This window comes from Battus philenor, unplaced genomic scaffold (genome assembly GCF_028537555.1).
Source record: "Battus philenor isolate CCGP_79_NKW_IND1 unplaced genomic scaffold, ilBatPhil1.0.hap1 SCAF_8, whole genome shotgun sequence".
In the NCBI taxonomy this organism is placed as follows: domain Eukaryota; kingdom Metazoa; phylum Arthropoda; class Insecta; order Lepidoptera; family Papilionidae; genus Battus; species Battus philenor.
The window spans coordinates 4,450,777-4,466,530 of record NW_027181748.1 but is presented as its reverse complement, the minus strand read 5'-3'; the positions used below and the strand labels follow the sequence as shown (position 1 = coordinate 4,466,530).

Sequence of the window (15,754 nt, the reverse complement as noted above, 5' to 3'; positions counted from 1 at the left end):
TTCCAGTTCTCAAAACAGTCGGAATAGTCTTTAATTTCCTGCATAACCTTCAAGACCACCCTCAATTCGGTTTTTATCCCCTCAATCGTGTCGAAACGGCGTCTCTGCATTCGCTTTTTGAGTGTACTGAATAGCCAGAAATCGCACGAAGCCAAATCAGGCGGATACCGTGGTTGTGGTACGACATTAGTCGAGTTTTTGACGCTTTTTTTGCAAAACGTTTAGTGATTTTGGTACCGATCGAGCATCGACTTAACACATTTGACGAAATTGAAACATTTGACAAAACCACTTGTAACTCGGAGATACTTAAACCTTTTAAGTAACAGACACTTGGTAAATGTTATACAATTCTAATAATGTTTCATTTGTTTCAAATAAACACAACCTGGAAAAAAAATTAAATGCTTTTCTTATGCCCGGGAGTTTAAATGACAATTTCATTTTCCTTTTTACCACAGAGTATATGACAATACAGTTCAGTTAAATTAAGTAGTATGTTAATTGGCATACACAACTATGATACGTACGTTGTTCCTGGTCTCCTTAGTGAGGTCAACGTTGAATGCGCGTCGGACTGCTGAATGGTTGGGCTGATGGTTTGGCGGGTGGTTTGACGGGTTGTTGGTGGCAGAGCCCGGTTGCACTAGTCGCGCGGCACCGTGGAATACCTAGACAGACAATACACATCATTTACAATAATAAGTTTACGCTTAGGACATTATTTATTTATTATACGCTTTTTATACTTGATGACTTATAGGCATATTCTACTAGTCAACCTAGAACGGTTTGAGACAAGAAGTAGGTAGGTGTATATGTTCTAGAAAAAAAACATAAATCTGAAATATTCTGTAATATACTGGGTGATTGGTTATATCTGTAAAAGCTTTGAAGAGGTGAATGTATAGTTCACCTGCTGTTGATAAATGTATAACGTAGAGATAATATAATAAGAAAAGCATCCAAACTTCTGATTACTAAAAATTTTAATTAATAATTTCTTTTTATTATTAGTTGCCTGTTGCATTGCCGATAAAAAATTAATAAAAGAGAGTGTTTAAAAAGAGATAAAGGCTTGAAAGCTAAATTGAAAGTAAGTATGCTCTATGTTTACCATTTCAAAGATTTACACCAGTAACTAATCTAATAAGATATTATATTTTTATATCAAGCAAATTTTATATTTTTCAAGTAAATGAAAAGAATATTTGAATAATAGATAAACATAGCAAAGTTTTATATAACTACTAGCTGATACCGCAAAGTTGTTTTGCAAAAAAATATTTTTAATTTTCAATTTAAAAATAAGGGTTGATCGTAGAGGGGTGAAAATTTTAGGGTTGTATGTATTTTTATATGTTGTATCATAAAAAAATAAAAACAAAATTTTCGTTAAAAAAAAAAAATTTAAGGGTGAACAACCCTTATCACTTAGGGGTATGAAAAATAGATAGTAGCCGATTCTCAGACCCACTAAATACGCATATAAAAATTGGTAAAAATCGGTCAAGCCGTTTCAGAGGAGTTCAAGTTCGAACACCGTGACACGAGAATTTTATATATTAGATATTAGTATAACTCGCAATAGAGATGTTACTCGTTTTATATCGTTCTTTACACTTAATTGACACTAACACACTCACGCTTCACTCACAATATATTTACTATAACCTAATAAATGTAATTTAAAATAAATAGTAATATCCATCTATAAAATCTAAGCCTTAGATTACATAGATAGAAAGTGAAAATAACAAAAATTTATTTTAACCTATATATTTTTTTTTAAGTTTATTAGGTTATTTTTAGGTTGAATCCTATATAATTTAACTTTCGGTACGCGGCGAAATTCTAGGAATGATTTTACTGTGACGTAGATGAGAAAAAGTTGCGGAGCACTGATATAACTAATTAAAAATAAACTTGCTGTACCCGCTATTAGGCTTCTTAAACCGTTTCATTCGTTTGTAGGTCAAAGTATACGATTTTATAAAAAAAAACACAACTAAATAAGCGATACTGTTAATTTCTTTCAGTAAATTTAAGAAATTTATCAAGCACGGGCTCTGCCATAACGCATATCGTTCTATTTCAGTATGTTCAAGATAAAGATGTTAAAATATTATTTGTTCTAATTTTATGAAAAAAAAATATTAATTTATATATATATTATATATATGTATATATATATATATATATATATATACATATATTAATTTATATGTATATATATATATATGATGACAAATTAATATATATATAATATATATATATATATTAATTTGTCATCAAAAGAAAAGATAGGCGAGGCAATAGGCGAACTAACCTAAATTTTAATTTATGTTGATGATTATAGATGATTGTAATGATCTTATATAATAAAATTATTTTTACTTTAATTTAATTTAAAATATGTCATTGTCTACCATGATATTCACTTAGGAAAAGCCTACGAATATACAGCAATAGACATCGTTATAAAACACCTTACATAATTATTTATGCAGTTAATTAATATACTTTTGCTATTTAAAGCGAAATTACCGTCTAGATATATCCGCGAAAGCTATTCTTACCGCTGATAAATACTATGTAAATATTACTCTGAATTACCAAACATAAAAGAACATTTAAGGTAGTACCTCTTTTACGAACAACTGTCTACAGTATTACAATACATTCCCGTTTAACGTCAACGAACTATCATGATGTTTATTAAACAATACATTTTAAAAAGAATCTTATTACAATGTGAAGGATGTTAAAGATGAGCTAAAGGAGCTCGGAATGAATTACTTTAACTTCTGTATTAAGAGTATACATGAAAGCAAAAACAAAAAAAAACGTATGAGTCCTACCGAGAGAACATTTTCTCTAATTAGGACGCAGTTGGAACTCTCAGCTATATTTTAAGTTAATGACGTTATAGGAGAGCTTGCTTTGATTATAGCTTTAAAAATTCTTTTTGTTACGTACACAAATGACCACTGTAAATGGTCCAAGGCAGATAATAATGTGAATAAACGTACGAACGAACCTTATGTGTTTAGCGATTCGAATGACGTATTCGCTATTTTAATTATAGTTTGTATGTAAAGATAGTTTTTATTCTCCATCCCTTTTGCTTTGATACAATAAAATTAAAGGAACATGTCAAAAACGTTTTTTTTTTATTTTTAATTGATTGATAAGGTTGATATATCACAAACTAAATACACTTTGTGACTACATGTTTATAATGGATATCATAAATCTTATTTAATTTTTGCATTTTTCGAGGATCAAATCCTGAACTTAACATTATATGGCGCATTTAGTTACCATTGAACTAACTACTCGTATACAATGCTATGAAGCTTTTAAGAGAGCCACTTGATGGATTTATATGTAGTAAATTTTAATCTTGGTTTTATTCTTAAAATTAAAAGCAGGATAATAAGTGATAAATAAGCACTGTTTATTATAATGTACAATCCAGTTTTGAAATACGAAATTTAAAACAGTACTTTATTGCGATGGATTTTGTATTGTAACGTTTGCCTAAACGACTATTTCCAAAAGTCAAAACCATTAAGTATTTAAAAATATATATCTGTTAGTATATTAAAAAAGCAATGTTCAAATTTAGAACACGCATTTCCTATGTGCGATCTTGATAAAAACAAATGGACGTTATATTCATGCCACAGGAGACAGGAAATACAAATTTAATATTAGGCACACTGCGGTTATCTTCAATAAGCCGGGGTCAAGACTGACGTGTTATGTGCACTATTAGGTCATATATTTGATAGACGTATATTCGACGAAGCAATTTAACCGGATGCAACCTGTGTGAGACGTGCAATCGAATATTCTGGTCTTATGATTAGATCGCACGTATATTGGTTTATTAATACAGCAATACTGCGGAGATAGATAGTAAATTGCTTTACTGTCGATATACATAAATTATTATGGCTTCATTAATCTGGTAAATGAATTGCAACAAAAAAATATTCATTAATTTATCGAGACGAATATAAGTATGATGAGAAATGTTTTACTCAACAATGAATGTAACTAAGGGTTTTGAAAGACAGATTGATATAAGACTTATCACCTCAACAACACACTGGTATGGTAATAAGCAATTACATTACAGTACCCGGCGATAAATATTGTGATAATTATAGTGCTCTACGAAGGCGAAATTAGCCGATTGTCTCTTTCCAAAGATCGATGTGCAATATTTATCGCCGGATCCTGTACAGAATTATGTCCAAGTATTTTTTTTAGGAGATACTTATTTTTAATCGACTTGAAGTCAATTGACGTAATCAATCAATATTGAAATATTTTCAATAATAACATTACGAATGTAACAAAGTCTAGCCTGATGACAGATAAATAGAAAGGGCTGAAAGCCATCTTGACCTCCATATTATCTGGTTATTGTCAGTTGTATATTATTGATATGGAAAAATTAAATTTAGAAACTTAACATAAAATCAACCTCAATTCGACTTACGTCTTTTAAGTAATAGGCCAAATTAGATCAGTTTGGCTTGACTGACTTACCTTGAGGCACTATGAATCCGCCTACGCCTCACATACAATGTCCTAAATCTAGTAATATTATATCTGTAAAGTTAATTAAAAAACCTTTCGTAATGTTGGCCACAATATTTTGAATTCTTTCGCGTTCGAATTCAAATTCAAATTGAATTCGGATGCCGTCAGTACATTACCGTCGTCATTGCATTTGCTGATTTTGAGAAGTAAATACGCGCACGGTGCTAGTTCGCAATAACCCGTTAAATGCGTATATACATAATGTAACCGAGCTAAGGCTATCAAACGAACCTTCGGGCTCTGTCCCTCAAACTCTCGAAATTTGTAAATGGAACAGTATAGATTCAAACAAAAAAAAAGAAACGTAGCGTTGTGATATAGTATAAGTACTGCCCACAAGGCAATTACAGGATAGTTTAACGTCAAACAACATTAAACAGAAACTTAATTATTAATACTTTTGACACGCAGACGTTCTAAATAGAAGTTTATCCTTTTTGATTCATACCCACAGTTTAACTTTATTTTAAATTATTTAATTTCATGTCTTTTTTAAATTGATATCAACTCTGATAGCATAAATATAAACCCGAGTTGTTTCTGGTGCTATATACTATAGAAAATGTGAAACTCTTCTTCTATATCATCATCAGGTCAACCGATAAATGCCCACTCGTAAAGTATAGACCTCCCCCAAAATTCGCCACGATGTCTTGCGCTTACAGTCTACGACCTTGATTATGTCGTCGACCATATGTTGCACGTTGACCCTTCTATATGAAATGAAATAAATGAAAAAAAGGGGGGAAGAAAGTTGACATTTATGAATCGATAAATAAAGAAACTTGAATATATGTTATGTATGTTTTATACCTTGGTAGTCTGCTCCTCGCTGGCGACGGTCGTAGGGGCAGTGGCGTCCACGATGCTGACATGTGCGCCATCCTGAACAACGACTCGGTGCACACCTTCAGCGGGAACATCCAGTTGAGCTTGGGCGTGTACATGTGGTTCTTTTCCTGGCGCCGAGTCGGCCGTTGCGTGTTGTTCTAGCCTCGATACTAATTCGCCGTTCTCCTTTACTGCATCTACGATTTCAATTGCCGTGTAAAATAAACAAAAAAGTAGGCAGTTATTTTAGGAATTAACTGATTTTCGTCATCATAATTTCATCTAGTTAAGTCTTTTCCATAGATTTCCAATCGGTTAGAAGCGATCTGCTGGAATAAAAAGCATCCATCCAGTCTGCAATCTAGACCTGCATCCAGCATCTCATGACCTTCACGATATCGCCTGATCAATTTATAGAATATCCTACGCTGCGCCTGCCGGTTTATGAATAACAAGGGCCTAGTTGGCCTAATGGAAAATAATTTAAAAACCTAATTATTCTAACAACTTGGAAAATTTCGTACCTTGAAATAACTTTTAAATATGGACGCCCAAAACCTCATTGTGCCTATTAATGTTTAATTCCCACTGCTGCGAAAAGAAAGAAGGTACGAGACATAATACAAAACGAGAGCCGAGTATGAATTTATAGATAGAACAGTTTTTCTAGCTTAATAAAAATGTTGGATAAACTGTATAACTTTTCAAATAATTCTACATTGGAAAACAAGATTTCATTTTTAATAATATAGTTTTTTTTTTGTAATTTAGACGTTGATTTTCGTTATTAATAAAAAATCTTTCTAAGTAATTTCTTCTTTTCGAATAATTTTAACATAGTCAGCGAATCCTTTGAAATGTAATCAAAATAAAATGACGTCATAAAAATAACACTTCACGTTGAGGGGGGGGGGGGGCGAATATTACGATATCTTCACATAAAATAGATTGGCAGTTATAAACGTTAAGGAAAGTTGTAGTTCTACAACTACTTTACGACGAAAAAATATACTCTTAATAGGAAAGTAATTTATGAGGCAATCAAAAAGGAGGTGATCCGCAGAAGAATCAAAAGAAACGGTGTAGTTAAAGGGTTGCTTTTCTGAAGTTGCAATAAGCTGGACACTGCACACGCTCTTGCAACTGACGGTTGTTGGTATAGATGCAGCGTGGATAGGCCCCCCACCAGGTGGATCAGTAAAGTCAAGATCACGGTGATGATGAACAAAACCATTAAAAATTCGAAAGATATTATAAATAAACTAACATCATAATGAGAATACAGGAACGTTTCAACTATTTTTAAACATAAAATGTACAAACAGTAAATAACTTGTAAACTTACGTTTCTTTAAACTCTATTAAGCAATTTTTAGTTTAATATTTAATTCTGTATTAAATATATGGATGACAACGCTGTGGAGAGAATATGTTCCATGTCTTCATACGTTGTTTATATTAAACTCGTAACAAATTAATCTAGTAAGACGAGTTAATTAAGTTTTTATCGTTCCCCTAGGCGTTATATTTAAGTCAATAATTTAAATATATCTAACTTTTTTACATAAAATATATCCCACCAAGCATGCATTATAAAATAAGTAAACAGTTTTATATAATATCTCATGATTTAATTATTTAATAATCGCAAAAAAATAAGCACAGTTGTCAATCAAGATATACAATAAAAAGAATCATATATGTATTGTGTTATCAAAAATTAATAAATACGTTTTTTGAACCATATAGTAATGTAGTGTTAAACAATGGTGTCATCTTATTCAACTCCAATAAATTTTTAGGTAATGTACCCCTACAGTTCATTATTGCAATGAATCATTAATGTTTGCCGTCTCAGCCACGCCCCTTAATAGAAAATCACGTTCACGGTGACCAGTTGAAAATACACTTCCGATTACAATGGCTAACTAGGAACGACTGTATTTTTAAATTGGTTGGAACATAGAAATATGAAATTGAAAATAGCTTTATTTGGTTTTAAGCTTTTAAAGGTTGAATAAGGTTATATGATACTAACACTGAACATAAATATTTCATATGGATGCAAACTACTCACAACCGTCCTTATTGAAGCCGCTGACGATAATGATTAATTGTATTCTTATCGCGAACGAACTATAGTAATACAATAGTTGTAGAAAAATAAAAATAAATATAGGTAACCATAAATTTAGGAGGAATTTAAATATATATACCAAATAATATATAATACTAACATACTGTTAAGGTAGTCGGACACACTGGACGCTAGATGCAGACCGGTCCTATTGGAAATGTATAGAAAGGCCATACAGACGCCATACCGATGGGTGGTCCTGTGGTCGAAATGATGAAGATGATGATCATAAATATCATAAAAATTTACTCCTACCTAATCGGTGGAACTCAACGTGTTCGCCTTCTGTTTCACGAGTTTCCTTGCTGGAGTCGGCTGTAAAAAAAAAGCGTATTATATTATATTATATTATATTATATTATATTATATTATATTATATTATATTATATTATATTATATTATATTATATTATATTATATTATATTATATTATATTATATTATATTATATTATATTATATTATATTATATTATATTATATTATATTATATTATAATAATATTGCAACGACTTTTTTGATTTCTAAACGTCATTTATAACTAATGTCTCAAATAAGATTTCTTTTGTAAAGACAAAAAAAAGTAAATAACTTAAACTTCTAATATAACACGAATTAAAAATTTATTAACATAGTTAACTTAATCAAGACGTTAATGTGTAATTTGAAAACACTACATAGTCTAATCTCAAAGCCTTTGTTTTACTAAGATATTTAGTTTTATGGCAATTCTATTATCCTTTTTAACTTTATTACTTTAGAACGTACTTAAAAAGAAACAATAGTATTTATAGCTTCGACTGTTTTATTTTACGTGTTTTGGTTTTGATAGCAAAAATATAACTTATGTGTTAACAAGTACTGATGTAAATAATGTAAACAGATTCATTCACCTTAAAATGGTGAATGTATGTATTTGCTGTTAATTGATTTATGGTACACTTGATTCAAATATGGTTTTAGAAATAAAAATGACGTAATAATAATATAGTGAAAGACTCGGATTACTACATATTAAAATTAATTATTGTTTATTATCTGTCTCTGCAGACTTTATACTGCCAAAAGCAATTGAACTGTCGAATTTCAAATACAAAAAAATCATTAGATAATGTTACATATTTCAGTGTGATCATTTTGTACATAGTGATTGTATAAATAATTTCGAAGTAGTAGTAATGTTAGCTTTTGTAATTTCCTCGTAATAGCAACCTATTCAGACTTGACCACCAAATAAAAGCCAAAATTGAGGTCCCTTCTTAAAAACACTGTTTTTTTCTCGTTTAGCTAATTTCGATAATTAAATACATTGCTGCTTGAAGTTTTAACACTTTTTGCTGTACTGTACTATACAATTACCCCTTTAAAGGTTTTACATTTATAACTAATCACCCTGTAGATAACGTTTGCAGAAAGCTGATGCAATACTGCGGCGGCACTTCCGTCGTCTAACAGCTATTGAAATTAACACACTGATGGAACTATCAAGGTGAAGTTGCGAAGTAATAAGACAAAGAAATCATCTGAATAAGCTGAATAAGGTCTTTTTTGTGGCCGCCGCTATAAGGGGTCTCTCGTACCCCTATCTTTGGGAAGGACAGGGTCGTTTTATTTCATGTAATAATTTATTCACAGTACTTTTATTTACACGCTTTTCTTGCATTCTAATGAAATAAGGCTATAAGAGACACGATAATAAGCTCTGTAATAAGAACTTTGTTTCCCAACCAATTTGTATAATAGTGGCTTGTGGTTTTAACAGGATGATGGTACGCAGCGACGTATTTATTGTAAACCACATTTTCCGATTGAAATATCATTTCACAAAATTCGGCTGTAAATTATCTACCATGATCATGCTATTTAAAACAAACTATATTAAAATATACTCTTTACAGATATTCAAATCGATTTCAGTATTTGAAATTTTAGTATATTTTTAATAGTGTGAATATATAGTACACGCTATTAAAAAAAACAACGGTTTCAGGAAAAATAAATGACGTGTATTTGTTTTAATAAACACAATAAGTGGTAAATAGAGTATAATATTCGTTTGAGCCCATAGACGCCCACTGCAAGGCATAGACATCTGTCAAAGATATCTATAAGAGGATATACCATAATAATAATAAAAAAAGAATTTGTACAAAGCACGATAAACTCTTTCCCCGACCTATTATAAATTTAGACCGTTGCGCGATGTATTAAAACAAAGGCGGGCCCAAACCACTCGTACAGAAGTAGTTATCACCCGTGTTTGTTGTTCACTGAGCAAACACAAGTACTATATGAAGTCGTTAGGCATGGTAGACCGTTAACATTCACAGCTTACAGCTTTGAAATGTTTACTCGAATGGAAGCTTTAGTGTTGCGGTTTGCCGCCTTTCTATAAATATCTAATATATTGTTCATGTTCTAATATACTTATTTCTTATATTAATATTCTTTTTGTTTACAACTACTCAATAAATACTTCATACGAGTCGTTGTTAATGTAAGTATATAAAGGGTGGTAAAAGGTACAAAAGATTAGAGCTGAATCTCTTACTCATTTGTCAGGAAAAAGCTTAAAAGCAATAGCTATTTTAAATCACCCTTTTAAAAGTCATCACCTTGAAACTGTTTAGGAATACTACAGGCCAATAAGTCCTGACAGTAAAAAGTCTACAGAGGCAGATAGTGAACAATAAATAATTTTTAATATGTAGTAAATCAAATTTTTAAAATACTTATCGACGACGATACTATGTCATCTATATTTATTATTTGAAAAACAACTGATTTTTGAACAGACTATGCTGTGCATTAATTGAAAAAAAAAAGTTATAAATAAACTAGCTTCCTCCGCGTGGAATAGGAGATTAAAAAGTTATTTTTTTTATAATTCCCTTTTTCCAAAATAACAGAAGCCTTAGTTACTCTGTATTAAACCAATTATCTGTCAGTAGTCTCGTCAAAATCAGTCCAGCCCTTTTAGAGATTAGCCGGAACGAACAGACAGACAGATAGACAAAAATAAAATAAATGTTTTAATTTATGTACCGTATAAATATTAAAATGCATGCAGAAAAAAACTTGCGTTATCGAATTTAACTTATATCTATATCATATATGTAATGTGTATCTTACATTTGTATGTTAGATATTTATTGGGGGATGTTTATAAAGAACATTTGTTCATTTAATGTTTTGTCTAATCTAGACTAAATAAATATAAATTCTCTGTAAATTGTCTATTATATTTCGCGGCCACTCTGTTTCCGCAAACTCATTTCGACGAAACTGTAACAGTCCGCAAACCTATCAGCGTTCACTTCAATAGAAGAAGAGAGAGTTAATAACCTCTAAGCCAATCTTAAACGTTTATTAAACATACATATGAATATTGAGTACTTATATAGGATTACGAAACGTAATCTTAAAAACAGGACGTAGTTAGGGCGACGTTAAGATGGATTAAAAGACTTAATTTTTCACAAAAACACTGTAACGTGCAAAAACGTGAATAAATAAATCGGAAATATTAAAAGTGAATGTAAAACAAAGGCACGGACGCTAATGTCTGTGGAACATCAGTCCTAATAATATTAACAATAAAACAAATATTTCAAGATAAATATATTTAAAAAAATCGATTTACTTTTCAATAGAAAAATCAATATCAGTCATAAGAATAACATGTGTTGTAGCAGTTTTTATTTTTATTTTGGATAATAATGTGTATTAACTATTGCACCTATATACACTTTCATTAATTTTTTGGTAACCTAAAGGAACCTCAAAATACCTTTATGCTCGAGTTAAACAAACGTACAATGACCTGCTTACACTAAATAAACTGCGACAATCGGTAACCTAATAATTTACTGTACGTAAAGTAGATCGTTGTACGAACCGGAATATTTCCATTTTGTACTTTGTACCCTACTCATATGGGTACGAAAATGTCCATACAAACAAAAAACTAAAATTTCTAAACTTTACTATTTATTATTGTAAAATTATTATATATAATAATAAATATAGAAATGTATTAATAAATGTATGATATGATAAATTTGTATTATTTTTGAACAGCGTATATAACAGCGGTAGACAAACTTATCATCAAAAAGAATCAAATAATATTAGGAATACAAAATTTAAACTAAGTCAAAGGGCCTTTTTAGGTTAGTTTTTGTACAGGCACTTTTAAAGAAATTAATAGGATTATAAGTTCTATTTCTCGCATGTCCTTGCTATATGTATAAACTTAGAACAAATAAATTTAACATAAAAGTAATAAAATACATTACTAAGCAGTCTGCCCCTACGGACGAAATAGCGGAGCAAGAATGCTACTAACTTCATACTGTCAAAAGATAAAAGCCTGTCGCAGTCTAATGGATAAAAAAAAATTCTGTTTAATATCTTGCAACAATAATAATAATGTGATTATATTTTTATTGTAATGCTATATGGTATACGATATTTATTATTTAATTAAATCCTAACATACTTTTTTGATGGCAAATAATTGACAGTTAGAAACGTGTTTTAATTTACACAACTTTATAACATATTTATCTTCTCAAGGACCGAGATCCAAGACCGATTGTACAAGCGGTCTTCAACTTTTGCATTTGGTTATTTTATTTTATTAACAAAGATAAGTAAAAGAAAGTAGACACCACATAATATTATATACTCTATATTTCTTTGGTAAATGATTTTAACTACATGACCGTTAATATTTCACTTATGAAGTAGGTTTCTAAATTATTGTTATAGCCTTTTTTAAGTATATTTTAGGCGGCCGCAAAAAAGTAGTCAAGGAACCATACGATGTGGTTTTAGCCCATAGACACCCACTACAAGGCATGGATCTCCACCTACAGAGGTATAAATAATAATGACTTCAGCGTGGTATTATGATATGCAGAGGACGCTGCTGCCTATCCACTGGAGACTTGTTAATGAGCAGTGGCAATCTTATAGAATAAATGCATATAATGTGAATTATATCTACGATCGTTACGTCTTAGTGCTTTACAGCTAGGATACAACTTCTCAAGCCTTAAGGATAATTTATAATGATCACTAGTACGCAACAATATAATAGTAACAGAAGAGATCAAATCGATATAAACTTTTATTAAAGAACAACCATATAACGGCATTGTTCAACTTAATACACAGTAGTTTCGAAAGCGCATTCGCTTGAGAAAAATCCACAAGAAATTAAATTTTTTTAGTAATTAATTTCATAAATATCTTTATAAACCTAAAGCGATTCATTTTCAAATTTTATTGTAATTTAAAAATCTTTGACAGTGTATGTAATACGATTTTCGTTTAATAAATATTTAAAACGTATTACAAAACAAGAAAAGAGTTAGTAATTATATATAGCATGTAACTTGCGAGCACGGTTTGTTGATGTCCTGGAATAATGACTGCAGAAAATGTTTTTCTTTTTCGCCCGGAACGTTGTAACGTTAGCGGGTGGAAAAACACCAAAAGCCTTCCAACGAATATTTTCCAAACACTGAACTCAATATTGTCCCCGAGCCGATGGTTAAGGCTGCCACGCTTGAATACAAAGTAGTTTACTTACATCTAAAAATAGACAATCTGTTTTAACAAAAGTTTTTGAACTGTATATATTCAAAAAACATGTTTACTTTTTTATTTTATTTTGTAATTTATTTATATCAAGTTTTATGTACATTCATATCATACTTTTAATTTTCGGTTTTTCTTACGTAACTAGATTATTATTATAACAATTCATAGGGTTTAATTTAAAATTAATTGATTTTATTAAAAATCCGACAACTACTATGAATTTAGTCGATAGTTTCTGCAATAAAAATATAAATCCAAGTTCAGGCACCATTGATTAATACTTATTTTAATATGGAACCTTAAAATTACAATTACTAGTAAAAGCGTTGTTGAGTAATATATTTTGTAAGTTTATTACGGTACGTACTTATCTGGTGAAAAAATGTATCAGATATGTAATTTAAAATAAGCTGTAACATATACGAGGTGCTACTTTCCAAGTGTAGACTTTAAAGAGATGAATATATAGTGGCTCATCTATATGTTAAATAGTGTTAAAGCTTTTACATCTATTTAAAATCACTCAGGCTTAAGTGATTCTAAGAAATATGTAACAATAATAAATTTTTATATTGAAATAGCAGGTGATTTAGTGTGTTATATTATTCAGGTAGCCTGCACACTTTCTAATAATAAAAAAGCTACCGTAACAAAGCAGGCGTGTTTAGGTCAACAGGTGTTGAAGTTTAATACCGATAATGTCATCGATTCCACTGACCCGATTGTAACGGAAAACTACAATACGTCTATTTATTTTTATTTTCTGATGTCGGTATTCAGGGATTTTATTTAATTCTATTTGGGTGTAGATCTGGGTTAAGTTTTAATTCGACTGCTATATTTAATTAAATATCCCAAGCAAGTGACATTTAATATATGTGAGTACAATATTCAGGTTGATTGTTTATAGGCGTAAAAGCTTGCTGACCATTATTTTACGGCACGTATAAAAATCATTGGTTTCGCAAATAATAAAGTAATTATTATGTTGTAAGAAAAATCATTTTCAAAATTCAGAAAATTTTATTCTAGAATTAATCAATATTTACTTTCAATCCTTGCAGACCTTATACTGCCAAAAGTTATTGGCTTATCGCATTTCAATTTGAAATAATAATAATACAAATTTCAGTGCAATCACTTTATATAGGATTGATTAGACGTAAGTTTAAAAGCTTTACAATTTATATCAATATAAATGTGAATATATATGTGTATATATACATAAGTATATATAAATATTTATATATATAGCTACATATTCACCCGTTTAAAATTTTTACATCACTACATAAGTATTCATCCTATATAGTGACTTACAAAGCTAGGTCAAGCTACTATTATGGTTTAAAAAAAAAACAAATGTTATGTTAAACGTTAAAACAAACAAAACGCTATTTGGAAACACTTTTTCTCTAAATTACTCAATGTAAATATAATATCGTAACATAATGTAAATAGAAAAAAAAAAATCTTTTAACGCGTTATTCGTGTAAATTTAGTCACCTAAATTTAACATACAGAATAAATAAGTATTAAAACAGTAAAGCTCGCTTAACTAAAAGTATTATAAACTTTGTGCAATCTACGTCGGAAAACGTAGTCTAAATGGCTTTCAAACAAACTAACTAGTATGAACACTGGAGCTGTATGCTAATGTAAACAGGATAAAATTATCTGCGAGAATGTATGCTAAAAAAATATTTGCCGCTTTAGATATGGACATAAAAAAAACTATTATTTTTTATATTGTTCTTTTCAGTAGATAGACGTCCACTGCAAGGAAAAGACCAAACAAAAATGTAGCCAGGATGACGACCGGTCTTGCACTGCCCACATCTAACAACATTTGGCAACTTTTACTATGTGGTCGGTTTACCTAGTGAAGGATCTACCCATGTAGCATTTATCGGTTAGTGGTCGCCAATCGAGAACCTTTCGGCCTCAACTGCCATTTCGGACGAATAATTTTGCGGCCTACGTCGTTGACCGTGGTTCTTCTGCGGATCATCATCGATATTTTTTTCTATTATATTTTAAATAATAAATTTGTCGTTGTGTGATTATAAACAATGTGATGATATATATTTTTAATTAATGACCAAGTTTTTTTTAATGTATAATACACAAGTCATTATGTCAACTGTAGCATATAGACCTATCTTTATTATGTCCAATTGGGACTGCAACCAACGTCTTTCGAAGACTTCGAAAAGACCTTCCGTTCGATTTATGGACTTCTTACGCTACTACTTCCGGTCTGTGTCTCTACTCCAGAACCAGCAACCGGTTTTTTAACCTACGAAGCCTTCTCGCCGCCAATCTACTTGGCTATGTTGAATAATTCGTTCTTCTACGTATCTCCTTCCGATAGGTCAATATTATATGACAATCTATGAAAAAAATCATTTTTAGAAATTTACTTAATCATCTACTCTTACACATTACTCACTTTTTAGACGAATTTGTATCTATTTTCCCTTATTATTTTATGTTTTTAATTTATTGTGACTTGGTCATCAAATAAAGATTTATATAATTTTATCTTACAATAAATCAAGTA

General features: G+C 30.4%; 1 protein-coding gene across 1 annotated transcript in view; it reads right to left on the bottom strand.

The window, feature by feature from the left end:
* LOC137931744 (uncharacterized) overlaps window positions 1-15,754 on the bottom strand; it is a 96,599-nt gene that overhangs the window by 14,978 nt on the left and 65,867 nt on the right. The window contains exons 5-7 of the mRNA XM_068775239.1: window positions 7,841-7,900; window positions 5,431-5,645; window positions 531-671 (exon numbers count right to left, since the gene is read on the bottom strand). Of these exons, the coding sequence (XP_068631340.1) occupies window positions 531-671; window positions 5,431-5,645; window positions 7,841-7,900 (416 nt within the window). The remainder of the gene's footprint in view (window positions 1-530; window positions 672-5,430; window positions 5,646-7,840; window positions 7,901-15,754) is intronic.